The sequence below is a fragment of the Ptychodera flava genome, chromosome 4 (genome assembly GCF_041260155.1).
Source record: "Ptychodera flava strain L36383 chromosome 4, AS_Pfla_20210202, whole genome shotgun sequence".
Taxonomy (NCBI): domain Eukaryota; kingdom Metazoa; phylum Hemichordata; class Enteropneusta; family Ptychoderidae; genus Ptychodera; species Ptychodera flava.
This window is the reverse complement of record NC_091931.1, coordinates 20,424,799-20,452,268: the sequence shown is the minus strand read 5'-3', so window position 1 is coordinate 20,452,268 and position 27,470 is coordinate 20,424,799. Positions and strand designations below refer to the sequence as shown.

Below are 27,470 nucleotides of genomic sequence, written 5' to 3'. Positions count from 1 at the left end.
AGACATACGAGACACAAATTTATAAATCACGAAGTGAAAACCTTTTATCTGTATTTCAGAAATACAAAATGTATATTTGCTGTGTTTACAAAACATTTTATCCATAAAATTTAACCCTATGAATTACTGATATGACTACATATACGGTACTGCTCCTACATAAAAAAAATGTTTGACAAACCGTAGACACTAGAGAAAGGTCTATGGACAAACTTTATCGACTGAAAGGTCTGTCATTGGAGGGTGCTTATACACAGGTATTCTAGCTGAAACAAGTCTTAGGGCCCTTCTATGACAGACCTTCAATAAACCCTCAAGAAACTATGGACCTTCATGCCTATAAACTTTCCTGTTCTTGTAATACTGATGAAATCACTTTGTTCTGGAAATAAATACTTTAAAGGGATTAAGATACCAGTCCTACACCACTTGAAGACAAAACACAACATACATCAATGCACTTTGTTGCTGTTTTTGGCAGAGTCTGAATTCCTTGTATGTATGACAGTAATTTCAACTGATACATGTAATACTTAATGTACCAAAATACCCGTGAGGTGAAATTGTGATTAATTCTTATCCAGCTATCATCATGATTTGTTTCTGTTTTTATTGATCTAGATGTAATATAGTTAAAGCTCTAACACGGAAATTATCAAAGTTTGCCATTTAGACAGCTGAGACATTTCAAAATTTGTTTTATTTGTTGCAAGACTCAGCGTTTATACTTGCGCACCATGATAAATGACTTGTGTGCATGTGTATGAGAACACATTCAGAATGTACGTTTCTGTAAAACATGAAAACATTGGGAAAAATTTGTACGGTACTGTGGTTAGCCATTGTTTGATACTGGATTGGATAACAATTCATCATACTTCAAACCGTTTGCACTCTTTTGGCAGTGTATACAAGGCACATTAAAATAATGAGATTATTCAAAATAACTTATACAATGAGATAACAATAAAATTCCGATATAAATTTTTGATATGTACATTCAAAAAAAAAAATTAAGAATAATACACAAGGCTACAATAAACAGCTAAAAACTTTAAAAGGTCAAGATGAAAAGATGACAGAGAAAACCGTATATATTTTGATTGTACAAAAATTTTGGCACAGTCATCGCTCATTTGTGGTTTAGTATTCCAGGTTTTCCTGACAAGATGAAATCTGTGAGACTGCATTTCTCTGATTGTCTTATATATTTATCATATGGAATTCCCATTGCTGCCATCACAGTTGTTCTTACTGTGTAAAAAAAATCTCAATTTTCACAGAACTATGCATTCAGAAGACTCAAATCCAATAATGTATGATAAGTAACCTTGCACTTGACTTTTACAAGACAGTATTTCCTGTTTTGCTTTGAAAACATTAATAAAAATCAATGAGATGAGCCGTAATGTTCAACTTGCAAATAATATACATCGATCTGTGTGATGATATGAGTGTGTGTATACGCTGTAGGAAACTGCTGTACCTTATTCCATACATGTACATGTACTTGAAATGTTTGAGATAAAGGAGCAAGACATCCACAATTTTAGAACATAATTACAACACTAGCAACAGAAGTTAACATCTAGAACAGACACATGATAAATACATCAGCACACATCATATCTTGACAGTTCAAGTTTACATTCAAGCAGTATTTTATCAAGCCACACATCAAAGTCAACCCAACCATTTAACCTGGTCAACCTAGATCAGCTTTAGTTTTGATCTGTAAGGGGTGTTGAGTTCTCCTTTACGTGCTTGAGCGCCATGGAGGCATTGAACTTCTTTTTCCCCTCAAACTTGTCCACTTTGTCTTCCAACTTTCGGAGCTGTTTTCTTTGTTTGCTCTCCAGCTCTCTCAGCTTCATGACCTCCTTTAGAGTGAGAGGAAATAAAAGTATTAGTTTCATAAATCACAATTGTGTAACATTGAATGGGTGAATCTCTCAGATTTATCTATTCAGAGACAACATACATACATCTGCAGTCATGTAAACTTTTTGTTAAGGTATAATAGTATGCACCTTGAAATTGAACGACTTAAACTTTTGATCAAACCTTCCTCATTAAACTTATAAACATATTCTTACCAAATTAAGAATAAATAGTGACAATGTCACTGGTCGCTCCCATATAGTTATCAAAACAAGCTAAAATCAAGCTAAAAGATTTTTTTATCACAAATAGAAACAATTCCCCCAATAAAATAAAATTATACAAATTTCACCAGAATTTGATCAAATCTTACTGACGTCACCCGTAAAAACCTCTACACTAAGTTTCAACTCAATCGGACGTGTGGTTCAGAGTTAAAAAAAATTTTGATCAAAAATGAAAAAAAAATAGCCAAAAAATGCAAATATGCAAATTTCACCACGATTTGCCCAGATTTGAGAAAGGTCACTCCTATGCACTTCCATACCAAGTTTCAAATCAATCAGACTTGTGGTTTCAGAGAAGAAGATTTTTTGACCAAAAATGGGAGAAAATTACAAAAAAATTCATGAAAAATAGCAAGTCCAAGATACTGACCCAAGATGTGCACAATCATTTCAGGTCAGCCCAAAGTACTTACATGCTAATTTTTCATCTAATCTGCTCAGTGGCTATTGAGATTTTCAATAAAATGTAAACTTGTAAACATATATACATATGGCTATGGGAGCTAACAAACGACCCAATGGTCGACAGAGCTCTGCTGTGTTATGAAGAGAGCAACGTTTTGTGACATATGTATTGATGAATAAGGTTGAGATCTTTGATAGCTCATTCAGGATGGCCTGACCTAAATGGCAAAATTAGCTGCAAAAATACAAAATTGATGATTTCATCATAATTATGTATAAAAATGTATACCAAATATCAAAGCTATCACATGAGTAACTTTTGAGAAACAAATATTTTGACCAAAAACGGCAAAAACTGACCCAAAAATACAAAAATTGAAGATTTCATCAAATTTCACTATATCACACTAAGAGAACCCCCAGGAACCTGTATACCAAATATCAAAGGAATCAGACAAGTAGTTTTTGAGAAACAAAATTTTTGACCGAAAATGGCAAAATTGCACCAAAAATACAAAATTGCAGATTTCATCATATATTCTGTATATCATATTTAGTTTATCTGTAGGAACCTGTATACCAAATATCAAAGCTGTCAGACGAGCGGTTTGATGAAATAAATTTTTGACCAAAAATGACAAAAAAATTCCTTAAAAATACAGATTGGCTTATTTCATCATAATTTGAACAAATCCAAGTTGGGCTATCCCTAGGGACCTGTATACCAAATATCAAAGCTGTCAGACGAGCGGTTTTGATGAAATAAATTTTTGACCAAAAATGACAAAAAATTCCTTAAAATACAGATTGGCTTATTTCATTACAATTTGAACAAATCCAAGTTGGCTATCCCTAGGGACCTGTATACCAAATATCAAAGCTGTCAGACGAGCGGTTTTGATGAAATAAATTTTTGACCAAAAATGACAAAAAAATTCCTTAAAAATACAGATTTGCTTATTTCATCACAATTTGAACAAATCAAAGTTGGGCTATCCCTAGGGACCTGTATACCAAATATCAAAGCTGTCTGACCAGCGGTTATGAAGAAGGAGATTTTTTACCAAAAACGCCTTTTTGGCACTAATTTGCATATTTTTGGCAATGACAACTTCATTTGAACAAAATCTCATCTACAGCCCATCATCCATGTACACACCAAATATCAAGATGAAATGTGCAGCGCGGTTTTGGAGTTTTTGATGTTGACGGACAGACATACAGACATACAGACATACATACATACAGACATTTTCCTAGCCTATAAGAATAGCTTCCATTGCCATATATACATATGGCTATGGGAGCTAATTAAGAATAAATATCAGGGGTCGCTATGCAAAGCTTAGTACTAAGGAAACAAATTACCTGACATGCACCCATATTTGAAATTCAAAATGGCTGCCATCCCTTTGTTAACTTTATGAGGAAAAATAAATTTTCAATTTTTGAAAAACCAGGACAGTGAACATTCTCACTGCAAGAGCTTTAAAACCAGATATGAACTGAATATGCTCACGTGTTTTACAACAGATTCATTAATAGTAGTACGCTTCACTGAACAATGAGATATATGTTATCACTATATGTAGCAGGTTTTTTTTTAAACTTCGCACAGTACTCTCAGAGTTTAGTCACTAATTACAAAACTTTATTTAATATGCAAATGAGCTGTCAATTAACGTGACACTGCTCAATGCTTTATGGGACAATGAGATATCCATCAGATCAACATTTGTAGCACGTTTTATTTAATTTATTGCTGTAATTTTAGAGTAATGTCACTTATTACAAAATTCATTAAATATGCAAATAAACCCTACATTGACTTGATACTGTTCAATGATTCATAGCACAATTAAATATTTATCAAGTCAATATCTGTAGCACGTTTCACCAAATTTTAGTGCCGAAATTTCAGAGTTATATACCTAATTACAAAGTTTATTAAATATGCAAATGAACCCTTAATTAACTTTACACTACTTAATGCTTTACAATACAGTTAGATATCTGTCGTATCAGTATGTGCAGCAGTGTTCATCACATTTGATGTAGTTATGTCGGAGTTTTATGACTAATTATAAGAGTTCATGGAATATGCAAATGAGCTAATTATTAACTTGACACTGCTCAATGCTTCTCAGTACAATTGGATATTTATCAGATCAACATCTGTAGCAAGTTTCATCAAATTAATGCTTTAATTTTGGAGTAAAATCACTAATTACAAAGTTCATTAAATATGCAAATGAACCCTTAATTAACTTCACACAACTAAATGCTCTACACCACAATTAGGTATCTGTCGGATCAGTATCTGCAGCAGATTTCAGCACATTTGGTGCAGTTATTTTGGAGTTATATCACTAATTACTAAACTTCATAAAATATGCAAATGAGCTATGTGTTTACTTGACACTGTCAAATGCCTCTCAGTACAATTAGATATTTATCAAAACATACCTGTACCCAATTTCACTGACTTGGGTGCTGTAATTTCAGAGTTATATACCTAATTACAAAGTTCATTAAATATGCAAATGAACCCTTAATTAACTTCACACAACTAAATGCTCTACACCACAATTAGGTATCTGTCGGATCAGTATCTGCAGCAGATTTCAGCACATTTGGTGCAGTTATTTTGGAGTTATATCACTAATTACTAAACTTCATAAAATATGCAAATGAGCTATGTGTTTACTTGACACTGTCAAATGCCTCTCAGCACAATTAGATATTTATCAAAACAATACCTGTACCCAATTTCACTGACTTGGGTGCTGTAATTTCAGAGTTATATACCTAATTACAAAGTTCATTAAATATGCAAATGAACCCTTAATTAATTTCACACTACTAAATGCTTTACACTACAGTTAGATATCAGTCGGATCAGTATCTGCAGCAGATTTCATCACATTTGGTGAAGTTATATCGGAGTTATATGACTAATTACAAACCTTCATAAAATATGCAAATAAGCTATTTATTAACTTGACACTGCCTAATGCTTCTAAATATAATTAGATATATATCAGATCAATATTTGTTGCAAGTATCATCAAGTTTGGTGCAGGAATTTCAGAGTTATCTCACTAATAACAAAAGTTCATTAAATATGCAAATGAGAAGGCAGTTGACATGACACTCACAGTATCATCATAATGTTCTTAGATTGTCATCTGTGAAAAGTTTCATGAAATTTTGTGTAGTATTTCTTGATATTTGTCTACACTGTCATTACCGTCTCCATAGGGAAACCATTGTATGGAAAAAAACGATATTGCATAACTTCATTAATATGCAAGCCACACTAACCAAAATCTAATCAGTTCTTGCAAGTAGCACATGGTACCTGTGTACCAAATCTGACTTGAATCCGTTCAGGCGTTTTTGAGTTATCGTGTAAACAGACAGACAGACACACACACACACACACACGGACAGACAGACAGACATCGCTATGACAATAGCCCACGTGTTTACACACGTGAGCTAATGAGTCCCTACATGTGCTAAATCAGAAAAGAATTTTTAAAATTTGAGATTCGGAATATCTGTCCCCAAGGCGTGTTCAACCTTGGGGTAGAATGCAGCTTGGGGACAGTTTTTCAGACAATCAATTTTTTCATCACCATCTAGTATGCAGTGTGGACTCGTTTTGTGGCCAGTGAAGTGTCTTGTTTTGTAACTATCAAAAGTTTTGCTATCATGTTAACTCAGGGTATGGCAGCCATTTTGAATTTCAAATGTTGGTAAAAATTCGGTAACTTGTTTCCCTAATCTCAAATGGTGACCCCTTATATTCATTCTTGATTATGACAGAGAATGTGCGTGAAATAAAAAAATAAGGAACAAAATTATGAGACATTTCATGATCAGTGCCATGGTCAAGATTGAATTGTGATGTTGGTACATGTAACAATTTGCCCCTGAGGTCGCATCGCATTTAGCACGGTTGCTATGGTTAAAGTAGTGTTAAACTCTTACAGAAACCTTGTCTTGATTGAACCATACTGCTGAAATAAAATAGCCACAATGCAGCGTATAAATTACAATTCATCCACGCATTTGTCACTACAGCTGTAGGGTTTGGTCTCTCTGTAAAGTCTGGAGGTAGTATATCTCAAATCATGAATAGTAAAGAATTGACCTAGAGTGGATAAATGTATTTGTCAAAATGTATACCATTAATTGTTCCTTCACACTTGACCATCAGTTCACCTACATGTATGTTGGTTTTTGTTGATATTAAACACAATGAAAAAGACAATTAAACCTACAAATGAAAACAAGAAGTTAAAAAAACTTCAGAGTTGAAGTGTGTTCCACCAACCTGTTTCAGGGCCAGGTTTTCCTCCTTTATCTTCAAGACATGTTGTATCTTCTGTTTCTGGTTCTTATGGCCAAGCAGTTTGGCATATTGCGAGCTGAGTTTCTGCATTTCATTCTGTGCCATAGTGCTCTTGCAAAGCAAGAGTTTCTTTTCAGCTTCAAAGGCATCTAGCTGCTCCTGCAATATTCAACACAAAATATTTTCTTTATTTTGTATCAAACAGGGTCCGCACTTTCTAAGGCACATACAATTCCAGACTTTTTCAGCAATCTTTAGGATCTTTCAAGGTTCAAAATACCATTTTCTGGGTATGATTTTATGTGACATCAATTTTATACACCATTTTACTAATTTATACAATATCACGACTGATCATGAATTTTGTAATTTTTGAAAATTGTGGGTGGCTTTCATCAATTTCCAGGAGTCAATTTTTCAAGAACTTTCCCAGGATTTTCTGGGAGGCTTTTAAATTCAAGGATTTGACAGAACTTTCCAGGAGCAAAATGACCTTGATCAAAGCATTTTACTTTTTTCCAGGCCATATTCACATAGATGGCCGTGGTTGAAACACAGCTTTGTTAGCCATCAAAAACATTATTCCATTTCTTTCAAGTACCAGGTTGTGAAAGGATTTGGCTCATCACAATCTGTGAATTTTACGAAATAAAACTAACATGCATTGCAAGTTTTAGCCACTTTTTGATGCATTTAGAATGGAGTGAAACTTGATCAATGAGCAAAAATTGTGGCTGACATGATACAATGGGGCCTGCGCTGTACATCTATCGCAAATTGCTCCATAATGAAGCTGTATCATATTCAGCCCAAAAGCAGTATCTCAAAGAAGACACACATGCACACCTAATATCACTGAGAAGCGACTGCAAAGGTGACTTGAACCAAGCACATGTACATGTATACATGTAGGCTGCACCCTAAAGTCTATCGAGAGCTACATGTACACAATTTGTTAGAATCATCAGAATCGTTGAAATGAAATTACACAGACTAATGAACAGCTAAATCAAGGAAAGTCGTTGTCACATGCAAAAATCATTCACATCTGCCAAAATGTACAAAAAATGGTGGAATTTTGTAACAAATGATTGCAGACTTACTTTGAAAGGTTGAACCTTGTCCTGCAGTTCTTCATACATTGTCTTCCAACTGTAGATTTAAAACACAGAGATAAACATGTTACAATACCTTTACCACTGCTTAAGGTTCCGCAATAAGTATTGGGCCTTTCCAAACAATAAATCCTCTGCAAACAACTGATCTCATAAAACCAATGATGTACATATTTTCTGAAACTCAAAGCCCAGAGATTGGTAAATGCTGCGATTTGTGTTTTGTAATCAATGTTTACATCAAGGTCACACGAAAGCAAATTTTAATAACCTCTAAAAAGTCTGTTTTCATCTTTCACTGTACAATAAGCTACGGTGTTTTCAGTCGAAAGTTACATGATCAAAAAGCTCTTGAATAAATCTTGCTTATTGAGTATCACCAAATATTTGAAAGCCCATAATATCACCTTGTTACTTCTTTCTCCAGTGCTGCAATGGATGATTCATCTTGTTCACTGTAACAAAGAAGAGAAAGGTCCAAAATACCAATTTTCAGTTATAATTTTACAATCCTTGAAAATTGATAATCCATCCAAAAATTATGATCAGCCAAAACATTGTAAAAATGATATGTAAAATGATTCATATATGATTTTACACATATCATTTTTACACTGTCTTGACTAATCATAATTTTTGGATGGATAATCAATTTTCCAGGACTCTCCAGGACTCAAATTTCATTTTCAAGGAGTTTTCCCGAGACTTTCCAGAGGGCTTATGCAGGGACTTTCCAGGAGCGTATGAACCCAGTATGCTGCGCTTTGACATATTCAGTGATTGCTATGACAAGTTTTGGTGGTCATTTCTGGTACATTAGCATTAAAGCCTGCACTGATAATACTCTTTTATGGTACCCAAATTTATCATTTACATTGTACAAACTACGTGCTTGTCTCACACATAGGGTTGTCCAGCTTATGTGAAATCCAATGCATTTTCAACATACTGGTCTACTGTACCTGATTTCCTGCCGCAGTTCAGAGACTGTGGCCTGGAATTCATTTTGCTGTCTCTCCATTTGTTCCAGAGCGGTCAGCACTTTCGCTTCCGAATCTGCTTTAAACCTAGATGTTAGAATACCCAACAACCAAAACAGGGAGTTAGACCCTAATACTGTACAATTCATCCAAAGTTCTAAAACAACACATATTTTGAAAGCCTGTACATGTATGAATGTGTAGAGTGTTTGAAGCCATACAGGAACCATAGAACCATAACCTTGTAGATCATATACCTGTGACCATACATTTTATTAGTTGTTTTTAACAGCCAATTTGGATTACTTTCATTAAAGGAAAACTAGCAAAATACTGAAATGATGTGAAATTACAGTGCATTTCAGTTTGGTACCACAACTCAGTGTATGAGACGGACACATTCCATGTACAAAACAAATGATTGGCTTGGGTATTACAACACATTGCAAAGTCATTGACTCATTGATTAATTACACAAAACCAGTTTGGGCCAGCTTTGTCTAGACTGATAACTGATCAGTTGATTACACTTTATGTAGTTATTTTTACAGTTTCAGTTGAAAGCAAAAACAAGAAAATGTGTGGTTTTTGTACTTAGTTTCAGCTGAAAACCTCATCAGCTATTCTAACTCTCAGCTGACATTGGTAAAAACCAGTCACATTGTCAATCAAGTGCTACAGTGAACTGTTTATCTCTCAGTTCAGACAAAGTGGCTGCCCCATGCTGGTGTACTGTAATTTATCAATGAGTCGGTGACTTTGAAATGTGTCGTAATATCCAAGCCAATCGTTTGTTTTGTACACGGAATGTGTCCATCTCATGCACTGAGTTGTGGCACTGAAGTGAAATGCACTGTACAACACTGTTACTCATATTTTAAACAATAACGAAGGTGTCAACAACATTGATTTACTGAAACCAAACAATGAATCAGAAGTAATACTGCATCATGTAACAGACAGACGCAGAAATCTAAAATTACGTTACATACTTTTCCAGCTCATTTTCTTTACTTGACAGTTTCTTCTGAGTTTCAATAAGTCTCCTTCCAAGCTCCTCCTTTTCCCGCTTTGTTTTCTCTTCCATTGCCTGAAGCTCCTTCCTCAGTGCTCCTTCATTTTCCATCGCTTTATCCTCAGTTTCCTTTATCTTTCTTTCACTCTCCCTGATCTGATCCTGAAGTAGTTTCGTCTCCTCGGCTGTGGTCTGTTTGTACCTGCAGAGGCACAAGAAAGTTGACAAACATGAATGTATCACTCTCCATGCACTAGTTTACAAACCATGGAAACACGAATCACATCGATAGATTTTGTGAACTTTCTCACCCTCCAAACTACATGCTAATGTTACATTTCTTACTTTTCTTGAAATCGTGCTTGCTTTGCATGTTTGTACACTCATGTGTATATAGTGAGACCTACACCTTCCTAATCAAGCCCCATCCTCCACCAATATGTTGGAGAGATTTTCAAGCAAAAATTGACAAGGTCAACAGAATTTCAACATGTCTATTGAGGAAAACTCTGTGTGAAGGTCTCATTTGCAATAACTAAGGGTGTTCCTTAAGGCTTCAGTACACTGTATGTAGCAAAAAACTGCTGCATTCAATGGAACAAACAAGAGTTTAGGGTCGGGCCCTGCTCTCCACAAAGTCTAATTCCTTTCATGTAATAATTTGTCACATGGTTGAAATGAATCCACTCAAATCACAGAGTGTAGTAAAATTTGAGACTCAGACGTTCCTCCTATATGAATGTGTACTTGTAGCATTGGTGTACATTAGCAGGATGGAATTTAGAGACAGTATACATACGTGTTGAATTCATCAGTCAAACTGGTTAGTTTTGAGTCAGCAGCCTCACCATGTTTCAATTTACTGGAAAGGTCTTCGCTCAGTTCTAAAAGTCTAGTGACTCTCTCTTGCTTGCTGTTGACAGTAAAAAAATTCAATAAATCATTGCAAGGATAACTTCAATTCTGGAATTGCAAGGCAAAAAAACCTGAACTCCACACATCTGAAATAACATGCAAATAAAAATATTGATTGGGATGTGACATCCAGTTAAGTATGAAATGATGTCATAAACGGAGCAAGAAAACTGCAAATCTTCATGACATACGAAGTTAAGTTCTTAACTATGATGGTGGTGGACAACAAATGAATGTGAAAGTAACTGGTTTTCAACATGTTCATTTTAGATGAACACTGCATGGCAGCCCATTACTTAAGTAAGTTATTTTTCCATAAAAAATTGTCTTATTGGTGTCAAATGTTTCATCCTGTGTGAATTGAAAGGTTTGGTACAATGTACACTGTGGGTTCATTGTTGGAAATCTGGTCCCTGACAAACTGAAACTCACCATTTCAGTTCATTTTGAAGACAGAACAGACGATGTTCCTGGTCTCCATTCACAGCCTCCAGTTCCCCAATTCTTTCCTGTTGCATCTCTCTGGTCTTGTGGGAACTTTCCAAACTACTGCAGGCCTGGTTAAGAAAAACAAACACAAACAAAGATAGAAGGATTTGAAATGCAGGTACACTACCATGGTGAAAATTTCCATTGAAAAAAAAAGTACATTCAGAAAATAGCAGAGTTCAGTACAATAGTAATTTCTTGCCCTGATGCTGCTTACGGTTACCAGTACTGTAGACATGTACTACATCACAGAGTATTGAGATGTACTCTTAAAACAAGTTTCTTTGGCTCAAAATTTGCACATATTACAGAAACTTTGAACTGATTGCCTTTGAAATTGCAGGAAAACATTAATAAACACTGTACACACATAATACTCAAAACCTAAGTTTCACAGATTTGACAGTCTCAGAACTGCATGCACAAGGAATCCTGATCAGAGACTTGACCAATCAAAATACAAATTACAATTACATAATTAACCCTTGTGGTACACCATAAGATTTCGACCCGTTTACAACATCTATGCATGAGTGATAGCGAGTGCATATGTGGGACGAATGAGTCAAAATCAAGTACTGTAGCTGGTATCCCTTTTGCTGAGGTTTTTACTGTTTATATTATATTATAACAGTACATTGAAATTCTGGCCTGAAACATTGAAAGGGGATTTCCTCTTTAACACTGAGAGCTCACAAGTTTTCCATCTGAGCCAAATCACAAATATACCGGATTTTTCTGAGAGTACGCCCACTCGAAAAACTGCCCATGGGCGGTTATTTGGGGGGTGGCCGTTATTAAGAATTTTAAATTTCATCTCAACCTTTGTCTACGGCATTTCAACTTGTAGCACTGTAGCTGTTAATTTCACATCTTAACCAATCAGATGGCTGTATTTTTGCCATCAATATAAATGATATGCAATATACAAATTATTAACTACTACTAGTATTTGAATTTTGAGAAAACGCTCTCCATACCTCTTGCAACTTTCTACTGAGTTGTGCACGTTCAGCAGATGATTCCTCTTTCAACTTCTTCATCTCTTGCAGCACTGCCTCTTTCTTTTCCTAGGACATGCACAAGACAAATATAATAGTGGTAAAAAATGGCAAAAGCACACGTACATGTAGGAACACTACAGCGGAGGCGACTGGAAATGGGACACCCAATTTGCAAATTACCCAGCTGTATTGCTGACCATATAGCGAATTCACTTGGTAATTAGCGAGGGACTTTGTTAACTTGCCAGCGATATCGTTTTTCATTTCAGTCAGGTGCAGACACTTTGTGCAAGCAGGGCGTAGTTGCCACAAAGTTTATCTGGGTTTGTATAATTCAGTATAGGGGTGGCTGCTTGTTGCTTCATGGGATTCAAAATGAATAAAAATAATTATGATATTTGTGTTGATATAATGGGGATATAATATACTACACTACTGAAATAAAGATAATTTTTCAATCTACACTTGTGGTCTCATTTACTGCTCTCTGAATTTCAATAAAATTATTTTTGTTTGTGTCGATTTCACGTGTTGTAAATGAGTGGTTTCTTCCAAATAGTGCAGCTGGTTCCCTTCTGAGTGGGGTGTAGTCATGTGGAGACTCTTTGTCTGGCCTCATTCGTGGTTTCAGTTTACACCCAAACAACCCAAACGAGTTTAAAGTGAGGTTCAGGAGAAGTTATCATTTCGGCTAATACATGTAACTTTGAATTATAGAGACACTGCAACTTTGGAGGCCACTTTACTGTTGATTAAGCCAACTTGATGCAGTCAGAAATTCTGTTTGTACAAATGAAAAACCAGCTCTTCCAAGGGTTATAAATGAGAGTTGATGATTGGCACTCTGTGGTGAAGATTGAGATAACATTACCACGCACTGGTCCATGCACTAATCTTATTCAGATAACTTATTTGTCCTACCTATACCATAATCAAAGAAAAAACTGGTGTCACTGTAATTTATCCTCTGCAGACCAAACAAAATTTCTTGTACATATTTTGACCTTATCACAGTGTCTTGTTAGTTATATGAAGATCAGTGCAGCTGTTTTTAATTTCCCCAGACAGACTGTCTGCAGTGCAGTTGTTTTCAATTTCCCCAGACACACTGTCTGCCCGGGACACATTGTTTTGACTGATCATCGGCCTCTGAAGTTTTGCCGCCAAAAAGTCATATCCAATCATTGGCTGTTCTATTTGGAAGAAACCACTCATTCATAACACAACACTTACAGTTCATGAACATGATGGAGATTTTGTTGAAATTCAGACAGCAGTAAATGAGACCAAATGTAGCTTGATGAAATATCTTTATTGAGTGGGTTTACTTTGGCTCCACTGTATGATATTATTCCAGATATTATTATTATCTTTATTCATTTTGAATCCCATGAAGCAACAAGCAGCCACCCCTACACTGAATTATACAAACCGAGATGAGCTTTATGGCAACATACCCCCTGCTTGCACAAAGTGTCTGCACCAGACTGAAATGAAAAACGATATCCCTGACAAGTTACCAAAGTCGCTTGCTAATTACCAAGTGAATTCACTATATGGCCAGCAATACAGCTGGGTAATTTGCAAATTGGGTGTCCAGTTTCCAGTCGCCTCCGCTGGAACACTAGGAACACTAAAACCCTACATGTGCCATATATATCACTTTCCAATCTGCCAATTCAGTAAAAATTGGTGTTCCACCAAACCTTATACGCATTAATTGTCACCTATTTGAATGGTCTGTTGTAGTATGTTAAGTCAGTAAAACTCTTATGAACAGTATCTCTGTTTTCAGGGGCTTGCCAATTTTCAAGTCTTTGTTCAACTGCAATATAGGTTTTAACAAACTTTACTGGTGGCAACGTATGAAATGGTAGGAAGAAGTGTTTCAAGAAATATTCATACATCACAACAGGTGTGTTTACACCGTGATGTCTGTCTACATACGCGCTCTAATTTTCTGTAATGCTATCTGAAAACCAAAGTTACAAAGCAAAAGTCATATCGTCTGATTTGAAAATGAGAAAATAAAACCTACCTGCTCATCATGAATCTGTTCCATCTGTTCAAGGCTGTTTTTCCTCAACATTTCACACTCCTCCTTCAGTTTACTCATTGACGCCCTTGAAGCATGAACTTCTGAGTTCAGCTTGTCTACTTTCTTCCTGTAGTCTGTCTCCACGGCAACCAGGGTATCCTCCATGGATTGGTATTTCTCAGAGAGAGCTTTGATGTTATTGGTCATCGTCTGCTCACAGCTGTCGCAGCAAGATGTCAAGAATTGAATCAGCATCATTAACAGAATAATACAAGCAAGAAAGATCTGTAGGCTTAACCCTTCCTCTGCAAGACTTCGATACGATTTCATTGTTTTCACTTTGGTGGGTGAACTCAAAATACACAGATTCTGATTTGAGGATGAATGGGAATTGAGGTTATCATCAAGATGTCATAAATATCACTGTTCTCCATGGCGATTTAACTTGGAGGAGGCCATCTACCATACTGTAAACCCATTCATTCACATGCTAACTTAAAAGGTCATAGCTCCAAGTTAAAGTGCAAGTAACAGTAAATTTTTATGATTTTTTTCATTATTTTTGTTTTGAATGAAAATTACAGTTACTTATTCTGCTCCCAAAGCAGGTGGAGATACACAACTCAGCCTGTACAGTTATATGTGTAAAGTGCATCGTTATTGGTGAAAAGTGAATTCTGGTTCTGACTAGTTTTCAAATGTTATAAATATCAGTGTATTTCATGCATAATAGACGCTGTGTTGACAAAATAGCTGGTATTTCAACATGCCTTGGGGAGTAGACCAAGAACTTACAATTGACATACAAAACTAAAATACAGAAAAAAAAAGAATAGAGAAAAGTTACAGCTACTTGCTATTCAATACATGTCAAGGTAACTAATTACACATTAGTTTGCCAAGGACCATCCCTCAATACAGTGTATGCAACACTTCCTCCGAAACCTTTGAAGTGCAGCATACATTTACTGTACGCCAGTCAGATGCCCCTGAGGTTTGAACTGTGAAAGTCACTGTCAACGATGTCAAAGCTCTGAGCAAACGAATTGGTTCTGTCCAAGTGAGTGATATTCATGCAAAAAATAACACAAAGGGTCATTATTATCATGTAAAAAAATCTACCAAAGCTTCTTACATTTCAAGTTGTTCTTTGACATTGTCAGTCTCTTCTTTCTGCTCAACAAATTTCTTCCTTTCCGCCGCAATCATCTCCTTCTGTGATTCAACTTGTTTTTCCAGCTCTGAGATCTTCTCCTCTTTGCCAATGCCATCCTGATTTAGTTCAGAAACTCTGACTTGCAGGGAATTCACTTGCTGTCTCAGAGAAGAACTGTGAAAGACCAGAAAAAATCACCAGAAAATGATTCAGTATATGCCTATCTTACATCCAACATGGAAAAACTACTCCTTCTCAATGTGGGACAATATATTCAGCTCACACTGTTCTTACACATGTATTTCATTTCTGTGAATACGGAGGCAGAGGTGAATCTACGTTTATACCAATGTACAAAGTACAAATGTTCAGTGCACCTGACCACAGGCAGAACATTGGTGTATCATTTCAAAACGACTTTTTCTTTTTGCACGAGTCACAGAGAATAAAAGCATTGTCTTCTGCTTGGCAAGTAAGTTCACAAATCCTGTACTATCCCTTAATATTCAAATGCGCTGGTATTCTTCACTCAACACAACACTTTTCGTAATGTACCTCTCTTGACTCAGCTCCGTGTTCTCTCTGTGACTTTCAGCCAGGGTTTGCTGATAGCTGTCTAGATTCTGCTGCAGCTCTTCCTGTTGTAGAAGTGCATGCTGGGAAAAAGAAAAGAAGAGTACGGTGTACATGTTAGGGAAAAAAGTTATAGACCCTTGTCATTATTTCATTGTAATAAGATGTCAATTATATTTGTCACAACCTCAAGACATACTGAAATATACAGAAATAAACAAAGCGATGAAATAATCTGACACCTACAATACCATAACCCTAATGAGTTATCGGATTCAGCCACTTAGGAAGACCAGAACCTCAGCACAAATTGAAGCAAGGCTTTATCGGTTACCCATTCCATGCATGATCGGCAGTATACGTACAAGTTCATTGTTGATAAAATTTGAGAAGGTATTTCATGACACTGAAGAATACAACAAAACCGTGTCTGTGAAAGGTATCAAAATGTATTTCAAAGTTTTAGTGTTGTCCTGGTAAGCATGAACCAAGTGGTCATCCAGTTAAATACCTATGATTAAAACATCACCTTGCCATAAATTAAACCAGGGCTTATCAGGTTCTGAAGCACCAAAAGACAATTTTGTTCATTAGCTTGACTGTTGGTATAAATTACGTGCACAGGCTTTAGAAAGTTGGACACAGAGGGCGCCATTCAATCAAGAGACCAGCGGTCAGAGTCTCTGATTCAAAATACCACGGGTACATTGTATTCAATTGAGCTCAATAAATTACATACTATGTGTAAATACTTGAAATTGACAAAAACTACAAATTCACTACTTTCACTGACCTTGAGCTTTTCCTCAAGTGTTTCTCTAACTTCAGCAATTTTCTCTTCAGACATCAATTGCAGAGATACCAGCTCTGTTTCTAGAGTCTGGTGACAAGTTAAGGAAGGGAAGAAGAAAATTCATTAAATTTTTAATTAAACTAAAGAGAATGTAAAAACAGGAAGTTTGTGATTTTTTAGCCTAAAATGCTGTAGATTTTCTGTCATCAAAATGTGAAGTCCAAAACTGCCGCAGATTTCAAATTAATGTAACTAACTGAGCTTTGATTCAGAAGTCTCATCTCAAATATTAATTTATGCATGACCAAATACTGAACTCCTGAGTACGCTAGAGAGTATCTCGAGGAGTTACCGAGGTGACAGCTCTTACAGTTGGACTGTAATTCAGTTACAATGGAATTTGCAGTAACCAGTGTCTTCCTAACACTTTTGATAAATTTTGTAAAATACAGTTTTTTATGCTAGTTGATTATTTGACTCAAAGAAAAGTAAAAATCAGTTTTGCATTCTAAACAAAGCAAAATTTCAACATATTTATTTCAGAAATTTGACATCCAATTGACATACTTACCACTTCCTTTTCTTCGCAATCAATAATTCTCTGTTCCAACAGTGATTTTTCTGATTGGAGTTGATCTGCAACGCCTGAAACATGGATGACATACATTGTCAGAACAATTGAAAACTACGAGGATATAATTCCGGCTTTGATGTTGTAGCACTGCTGATGAGTATATTTCAATCACTGTCTTGTTACAGTACATGTACATGTATATTCTGATTTTCATTTGATTATTAAATACAGTGTCAATTGATAATAAGTTTTGTTCTGTTTTTTTTTGGTCAGGTCTTGTAGACATCAAAGTACATGTAGATCTCTGTCAAAGCATTTCATATTCTACATACACACATATTCTGCTGATATAGCAGTCCAGATGTAATTTGATTCTTCATGGGATCCAATAGGACTGATTTGCACCATTTGACCAAGCAAATACTGTCACTGCATATGAGTGTAATCCATGAAAGTACACAAGTATTTGCCAAATATTCAATTGAAGATAGTTTCTAATTTTGAAATGTAACTTTTTTACTCGCCTTGAAGCATAATCACTTCATGTTCCAGTTCCTCACAGTGGGTTAGTGCGCCCTCTTCATTTTGAGCTGAGTAAGTGTACAGAGAAAACAGAATAATCAGTAAAAATAGACAAGAAACAGAAGTAGTTGCAAATCTAACCATCTATTGGCAAGATTTACAAAGTCCATGACATCGTTGTATTGCAGCAATAGTAAGGGGTACATCTTTTCAGAAGGCAATGTGAGCATTCATAAACAGTTGCATGAGGTAGTGCTCCCAAGAGCGTGACTTTTGACAATTTTTTTTCCATAAATTGTGTTCCACCTTTCAACTGTATTTTCTACGTGCCTGCTTAAAGCATGATTAAACACCCAGTATTCACCTTGTAAACGTTGTACATAAATGCATATGTTTGAGGCACATTTGTTTGTTAAAAACTAACTGCAAGGCTACACAGAATTGAATTACACCAATAAATACACTTCAATGATGTACCATGACTAAGTAACAATTGACAAAGTCAAAAATATTGCGTATTTACACACGCTGTGAGATGTAAGACAAGTATGTGCTTGATACTGAGAACAAAGCTGTTCAAGAAATGTAAAGAGATACAAGTTACAGAGGACTTAAACAACTTTTAACATCTGAAGGAGAAGATAAAACTCACTGAAATGATTGACATACTGACAACGGTTGACCATTAAGGGAATGGCTCTAATACACTGAGGTTTACTGACTGACTGACACTGAGGTTTACTTCTCACTTGAGAAGGAGATTTGGATCGTCCTAACACAGTACACATGTTAATATAGATACATGTATTGTAAAACTAAGAGTCAATCAGTCCAAGGGAAGTCTCTATTAACATCAGCCCTTGATTTGAAAGAAAATACACATCGATTTAAGACCTTACTCTTCAATTTAACATTTATCAGTTTTCACGTCTGTTGTATTACAGACAGAAATCCTGTAATGTATATAAAAATCATTGATTTGATCTGTTGTTGCTTACCATGCATGTTATTTTGCTCTTTCAATGCTGAGATGTTGGACTGAGATGCCTCTAAATCAGCCTGTAATGCCTGAACTTGACGTTCAAACTTCGCTTGAAGTGCAGCAATTTCCTACAAGGTAAAGGAGGCCAAAGATACATCAGTATTTTAATGCGACAAAGCCAGGGTTCGTGCTAACGTTCGCCACAGTCGCAAATTGTGAATAAATGTCCGTTTTGGCGAAAAAAAATTGCTATGCCTTCGCCACGCGTGGCGAAAGCTTGTGACTGGGTGCCGTGTTGACCCTAAACGCCTTCAAAAGTCACGTCAGTCCTGCGATCCCAGACCGACAGTTTTCCCGAAGGACCAAGAATTTCGACATGCGGGTGTTCATTGTGATCGATCCAAAATATTTACTGGATTATTTATGTAGCCTACTATTCTAACAACTAGTCGTTTTTACAAATAAGTCTACGTTATTTTCCGCAATCAAAATTTTCCAGCACAAACGCTGCAAGCATTGTATGAAATATTTGACCACGTACGTCGCGTTAGGATGCAAGCATGAAGGGTAATTTGAGTTCACACCGGCCAGCATAGCAGCCACAATGTATTCCATACAGCGTGCACCATTGTTAATCACGCCGGTTCTGTCACTTTTAACGTATCAAAATAACCCTTAGATCGGTCAGATTATCGAAATATTCAGTCATTTAAATATATAGCCTTTGAACAAAATAATTCATTGCTCTGTCGTACGTCAATCGATGATCGACGGCAGAGTTCCTGACCATGCAACTGACAGACTAAAATGATGGCGTTGGACTTTGCCCAGAGCTTAAAATGAGCATGCGTGAAAAAGTTTCAAGATCCCCAGTTTGTATACTCCAGTCCGTGTACGATATGGGTACTTTTGAGACACCCAAACAAAGCAAATGTGTTACGAATGCAAGGTACGATGCGATGCGGCTTGCGGGCAGCTACGATTGCCAACTACAAATAGTTTATTGATTGTTCTCAGCTGGAAAAGAAACTATAGGTTTAAAATAGCTAACAAAAAAAGGAAATAAGGAACCCACCAAGAAGAGAACAAAGACAGACGAACCACGGTCTAGACCATGGTCGAACAAATATCAGCAAGATTTTTGTCTGTGCATGGAAGTATAAGCTTAAAATGTGAGACTACAATCTGATAAGTTGGTTGATCATAGATTTTTCGTACTGACGAACTGCTCTTTTGATTTTTCACTGAGTTTGCGAATTTAATTAATTTTCAAAACCTAAGAATTTTTTTAATACCAATAGTTTTCTTTGATACTTTATGGACAATGCTTTGCATAGTCAGGCAATCACTGTAATTTTATCCAGATCACCAGATAATGGTATGTACAGCAGTTTTTAAATTATGTAAAAATAAAAAAGAGGAACAATTATGGCCAATGATTAGACTTCGATGATTTTTTCATAACATGTTGTGCAACTTTTGTTCCAAGAACTCTATTTGTTGTTTGTGTCATAATAAAGGTTAATAACAAACAGAAGGTTTTTTGTCCCTGTCTATAAAGAGAGGGGTCAATTTATTCACCAGCATTCATGAAATAAAGATCTGAACAGAGTTAAGACCAATTTTTGTTTAATAAATATTTTTTTAATTGAAGGACAGACAACTTTCGCAAAGGAGCTGGAGTTTTACCATGCTCCTGGTCATTATTATCTGCAGCTATAAAATTGGCAGAAAATATGCTCAGCAGTTTATCTGTCAAGGAATTAAAGTGCATGTACAACAGCCCTGGCCTGGCCCTGGCCCAACATTTGGATAATAAAGTACAAACGTTATTGAAAAAAGGGTTTGTGCAATTTGTATGTGAAATTGATTTGTTGGGTGTGGCTAATAAAAATTGCTTGTGGCTAAAAAAAAAATTGATCATTTTAGCCACACTAACAGACTGTGGCTACAATGAAAAAATTCCTAGCGCCAACACTGAAAGCATTACACATTCCATGAAATATTTGAATAGACATAACCATCCTTGTATACATGAACATTTTACTGATTTGTGAAGCTAAGAGAAAGAGAGACATACATGTGTAAACATGGTAATTTTTCCTGATCTGGCCTTATATTGACAGTATGTACTGTATGTCCCAGGCACGTGTGTCAAAGTGGACTGATTACATTTGAGCCTAAATTTTTTACTCTACCTGAAAAGGGTTAATCTTTGTCCTGCTATTAAGTTCCAATGTCACTATCAGGTCAAATTGATTTTAAACAAGTGAGACACACCATTGTCCAATATGTTGTATTTGAAGAATAAGTCAAACATGATTTTTACTGACTAAACCTGCTATAACTTACCAAAGTACCATGCTACATGTAAGTAGATAAAAATACATGTTTTGGTTTAATACTGCATTTAAATGACTGGCAAACGGGAAGTGGTAGGCCCAGCAGAATAAGGATAATAAAAATGATCGGTGCTGAAAAGAATGCTCAATTAAAATTTGACTTGACATTACTTGAAAAACTAAATTTCAGGACTTACCTTTTCCTTGGCCTCCAAATCAGCGACGAGGTTTTCATGTTTCTTATTGTGGGTTTCAATAGATGATACCTGAGTGAACATAATTAATTATAAACCCAAAAACTTTACAGCCATTATCCATATGTACATGTACTTCATGATACATGAAAATCTCATCTCTATCTACCATATGATAATTTTCTAGCACTCTTGTAATGTCAACACAGTAGTGGTACATGTAAATCCTGACACACAGCTGTATACTACACTTATGACAATTTTACAGGTATGTACTATCACTGAAGAACATCAGCAATCCACAGGGTCCATATACACTCAAAGTCACAAAAAGTCACATTTCAGTGACTTTTTCAACAATATTCAAGAACTTTTCGGAGTTCTAAGATACCATTTTCCTGGTATCACTTTGACAATACATGTATATCACTTTTATACATAATTTTACTTCTAACTTCAATATCAGGACTGATCACTTTATCATTTTTGAAATTTGCGGGCAGATTATCAATTTTTAAGGACTTACAGGGACTCAATTTCATTTTTGGACTTTTGGACTTTTTGGACTTTTCCTGGACCTTCTTTGAACGTTCAAGGACTTTTCAGGAGTCTATGAACCATGGATCCATTAATATTTATTGGCCCAAAAATAAAAATTGATCATCTGTTTAATTAATAAACTGATGTACAAAAGAATGCTTTATATTCATCTGTTTAAAGAGAATATCATCCTCATTAATCCTTTTAACTGGGCTATTTCAGATATTCATTTTTTTTGTATATTGGTATTCACAGTACGGTAACTTCCCTATCTCCATCCTTGCCTTTTTATATTGGTAGAGACTTACAAAAATCATAGGGGATTTGAAAATCTCTAAAACACAAACCTTTTTCTTCAGCACGTCATTGGAATGCTGCAGTTCTTTGATTTCTTTCTCCAGTGCGGCCACCTGAGCCTGAAGTGAGTGTTTTTCTTTCATGGCCGACTGCAGCTTGCCTTCCGTTTTGTGCTGGTCCTGTTCCATGCTAAGCAGCCTCTTGTCCAACTCTCCCCTCTGTTGAAGTAGCCTACGCAGCTGAAAGAACGCATGTAGGCATATGTTAATTTCTGACAAAATATTATACCAAGCCAGTGGTGGAGAATGAAAGCTATGACTGCATGTGTTTTTTGAGTACCGACGTGAGAAGTAAATGGCCTCTAGCTAACAATGAGTTGACTTAAGTTGAGAGGGGAAAAGTGTAAGGGGTCACTGTGCAGTGTCATTGAAGATCATAGCTGATTGGTAGATTGTAATTATTCTCAGTGACTTGAGGAGTTTGAAGCTAAGGCTACTTTATGGCTGATTAGCTGTTTGAAAATGAATCATTAATGTCACTAATATTCAGCTAATCAACGAGTTACACGCTTCAAGAAAACTGCACATTGTCAGACATGCTGGCAAGCATGTGATGGATATTGTCATAAGGATAGATGATCCATTTGGTTTGAAGAGACAACCACCATATGTAATATCACAGTAGGGCTTTGCCCATACATGTAAGCTCCCGCCGAGTAAGACTGGAAATGTTATTTCAATTGAAAGTTATATGTGAGCCTAATTGACACAAGTCAGGATGGCTATTATCAAATGATGATACTTGTATATATATATATATTAGCTCAAATGAAAATATTGGTGTTTACAATGTAATTTAGTTTGAAATTTTAGTGGTGTACTAACTTCATACATTTACTGTTTTCAAATCTTCATCAAAGTTATATAACATTAAAGTCGGGGCCATGGGTTTTGGTGACGCACACAAAAGCATTGTGGGATTGCAATGGCAGCGGCTGTGTATAGTACAAGGATAGATGATCCATTTGGTTTGAAGAGACAACCACCATATGTAATATCACAGTAGGGCTTTGCCCATACATGTAAGCTCCCGCCGAGTAAGACTGGAAATGTTATTTCAATTGAAAGTTATATGTGAGCCTAATTGACACAAGTCAGGATGGCTATTATCAAATGATGATACTTGTATATATATATATTAGCTCAAATGAAAATATTGGTGTTTACAATGTAATTTAGTTTGAAATTTTAGTGGTGTACTAACTTCATACATTTACTGTTTTCAAATCTTCATCAAAGTTATATAACATTAAAGTCGGGGCCATGGGTTTTGGTGACGCACACAAAAGCATTGTGGGATTGCAATGGCAGCGGCTGTGTATAGTACATGTGTATCATTGAGCTGCTTGTGGCTGTCCCACTGTGCAAACTATTAATGGTGTGATGACTCGGCAAATAGGATTCTTCATTTGCTGATGTACTGGCACAATGATGAATTCTGACAGGCACAATCACAAAAAATTTTTTACAAAGTATCCAACTTTCATAAAATAACTGAACTATAACATTACTCGGATGAACAATGAGTGCCACTTGAACATACTTCTTTGAGCATATTACCAACCTCTCTCTCCAGATCTTTTGTTTTACTGTCATCTGGTGTACTAACTCCATTTTGCTTTTTCCCGTTGCCAGCTGGACCCTGGTGATAACAATGAAGACAAGGGTATTTGAATATTTTCTCATGTAGCATAAAGTTCAATTTGACAAACAAGCCAACAACTGGTATCATGAAGGGTTAGACTACAATCTGAATAAAAATGTATTTAGCAATGGCATACACCTCCCAGTAGAGAACTGACTACTGCTAAGAACAGAAAAGAATAAGCAAAGATTGGAATGTCACCATCTCCACTACTGATTTCATTGGAGCTCATTCAGTTCAAGAACAAAGACAGACTATTTTCAACATATTTTTCATCAATACTGTATCAGCTGAAATGTAACATGCGCCGCATGCTGAAATAGCAGCTGCAAATTATAACATGCCATATAACACTTTGATAATGTTTACAGATGAAGGAAGTTCTGAGTGTGGCAGAAACTGTGACATCAACTAGAATAAATTCCCAAAAATTTATCATCCAAAGCATACTATTATCAGTTTTCAAGAAATGCCAACATAATTTCATTGACTGCAGCAATAAAGGTTAAATTACCAGCAGACATGGTTATAATTTTTTTTGTTATTTGATATTAATGTTGTTGTACACCACATACAAATGATGCATTCACATGAGTGTCTTTTTTATTAATTTTGGTTCCATAAAAAATGCATAGATACATGTACTTTTTAAATATAAACAAATCCACATGACTTGAACTCACACAGATATAGCATTGATAGTACTCACTGCTAACACTGATGCATTGAAGAGTTTCTTGCAAGGCGTTCCAATACTGGCAATGCTACCGGTACTTGAACTGAGACTCTCAGTCATCGACCCTGGTGTAGGGTCTGTATGTGTGCATGAGGGAAGAAGTAGAATGTGCAAGATTAAAAACTAGGAGTCATCTTAACTCTTTCACAGCCTTAGTTCACCACACAGCTCTATCTTCAACTATGTGGAAATACACCCTAAACCGTCTTTCTAGCTATCGAGGCTCATCTATATAAAGTTTTGTGGCTCAAAATGTTTTCTACATCTACAAGTTTCCTTGCATTCCAATTTGCTAAAAACTATATAATAAAACCAATAATTTACCCCCCTACTGGCCCATAATGGACTCAAAAGTAAATTTTGCACTCCATAATGTACTTGGCAGTGTCTTGTATATTATGTTGTGAAGTTGCCTTTTTGTCTGTAGAATATGATGCCTTTTTTATTCCAGTGTAAGCATTGCACACTGGCTTACCTTGGGGTGCTTTAAATCTACCAGTCTTTTCAAATGACACAGGACCAGTCGATTTTGTCATTTCCTTGACGTCATAGGCACCTGGCGGTGGTGCACAAGCTGTAATAAAATTTCAAACAAAGAATTAACTTTAGTGTGAAACACACGTCCTTTGAGCATACTGGCTACAGCAAAAATATTTGCTAATGTATCATCTGGTACACATTTTTTATTCACAATAATTTAAAAATAGAAACTTTGCTTGAAAGGAAAATTTGAAGTAACACGACACAAACTTGTGACTTGAGATTTTACTGTCCTTATCACTATCATCCATATATAGGCAGCTCACTATTCTAGTTATACTAGCCATTTGCCATGGGTTTGTGGTTTGTTTCAAAGTTACAATGTACATGTACCATTAACAATCCTCTAATGTCCATGATAGATATGTCTGAGAATATAACGGTCCTAATACATTATTTGAAGTACACACGACTTTCACTGACAATATAAGGTTATTAAATGTGTATGAATTGACTGATATAAAACCTGGCAATCATAGTAATATGTCAAAACACCGTACTGATACAATTGTAACAACCATCAGCAATTTTTGTCTCATATGATATTCTACAGGTATTATTCTGATTCATAGATATTAGGTCTTCTACCTATCCTTCAGATTGCACCAATCAACGAATGTTTTCTACTGGAAGGGGTGCAGGGCAACTGGGGAATTGATCTCAAATCATCCCGGGACAAGGTCATTTGATTGCCACGATACCCACTGTCTAGAATCTAGACTGATTGCAAGTCCTAAATTATATACATGTAGCCTCGATTTTTCCTCACCCTTGGGTGTTTGACATATTTTTGTAGCGTGTGGCTTGGGAAAATGTCAGAGTCCCCAGTGTTAAGCCCACACTGATTCCTGGTAGGAAACATTGAATTGATGAATGCGTATATCTATTATTGAATAAAAAAATTGCATCAGGAGATTCATGGATTCATGGAGGTAGTTCGCTTACTGCCTTCATGAGTAGGGATGTGTAATAAAGAAATATTAAGGCTCCTCAGACAAGCACTGGGGAAGACAACCAATTTGCCATCGCATGCACACAAGCTATTCAATAAAATTACACATAATTTATGATAAGAATACATTCTGTACTTTGTATTTGCGTACATGTTATATGTATAACTGTGTAGTAATCATAATTTGTCAACAAAAATTATACTAATTTTCGTAAAAGCAAATAACATAAACAAAAACAAATAAATTACTAAATTCCCTGTGATTGCAAGACTTTGTATGGTACGGTAACAACTACCTCGTAACACGTGTACCTTTCTCCGTCGGTCGAATGATTGCAATTTGTAATCCGTATTTCAATATTTGTTGCCCATGGGCCGTGCGTTGGCGGTTTCCGTATTTGTCCCGCGGGGTCATAGAGGCGCTAACACAAACGGCAGCCCACAAATCCTATTGCAAGGCCTATGGGCAATAATTATTACAGCTACTCTGCAATCCGTATACCCGTCAAATCCCTGTTATATTTCATACGACATAGCACAACCCAAAAGGGTCCAAAAATAATTCAACTGATCTCTTCCTACATGTACCTCCGTGAACTGATCAAGCAAAGTACAACTCCAGTGCACCGAAGAAAAATATCGGGCAGCGGCGTGAATTTCCAATATCTTCACATGAGGAGTTGTGAAGCTTAGCTTAGGCGGAAGCAAAATGCTGACATTCTTGATTGTTTTTTAATATATGAATATTGTCACCAGTGTATTTGATCGCTGGGAAATATGGTTACACCCTGATGAGCAGTGAGGTGATCAAAACAAAGCAACAAGCAAAGGACACCACACTCCCCTGGTGAATGAAACTGCAAAGGAGTTGTAGCGCTCTTCAGAACGCAAAAAATGGAGTACTCACAAACCACATCGTTGAATCGCTTAACGGTAGATTTCGAAAAGGACATTATAGAGCTTCTTCAAGCCTGTTGAGCGTGTGATCTTGCCAGAAACGTGACAATTTCGCAGATTGTTTTGTACAGCTGATTGTCAACTGCAACCGCCAGAAATTTAAAACCACGCAGCTGCAT

The 27,470-nt window shown here is 36.1% G+C and overlaps 1 protein-coding gene across 2 annotated transcripts; it reads right to left on the bottom strand.

Annotated features, from left to right (window-relative positions):
* Positions 1-18: 18 nt before the first annotated feature.
* On the bottom strand, positions 19-27,470 carry LOC139131139 (hyaluronan mediated motility receptor-like). Of its 2 annotated transcripts, none has more exons than XM_070697098.1 (22): positions 27,302-27,470; positions 25,378-25,476; positions 24,876-24,979; positions 24,086-24,163; positions 22,513-22,701; positions 21,629-21,697; positions 19,106-19,217; positions 18,110-18,175; positions 17,583-17,656; positions 17,012-17,098; positions 16,201-16,301; positions 15,625-15,819; positions 14,490-14,709; positions 12,428-12,517; positions 11,391-11,515; positions 10,843-10,956; positions 10,021-10,245; positions 9,011-9,115; positions 8,456-8,503; positions 8,037-8,085; positions 6,916-7,092; positions 19-1,880 (listed from the first exon to the last, which is right to left on the bottom strand). In XM_070697098.1, the coding sequence occupies exons 1-22, from the start codon at positions 27,345-27,347 to the stop codon at positions 1,722-1,724; spliced, it is 2,532 nt and encodes an 843-aa protein (XP_070553199.1). In that variant the 5' UTR covers positions 27,348-27,470; the 3' UTR covers positions 19-1,721. The 2 variants fall into 2 exon arrangements, with proteins under 2 accessions (XP_070553199.1, XP_070553200.1); XM_070697099.1 differs by having other exon boundaries at positions 18,110-18,163; positions 27,302-27,468.

Coding starts and splice junctions, on each gene's coding strand:
- LOC139131139 (XM_070697098.1), bottom strand. CDS start 27,347: ATGTCCTTTTCGAAATCTACCGTTAAGCGATTCAACGATGTGGTTT. Junction 19,218..21,628: donor ATTTGGAGGCCAAGGAAAAG/GTAAGTCCTGAA, acceptor TTTACCTTGTAG/GAAATTGCTGCACTTCAAGC. Junction 12,518..14,489: donor AACAGATTCATGATGAGCAG/GTAGGTTTTATT, acceptor TGCATGTCCTAG/GAAAAGAAAGAGGCAGTGCT.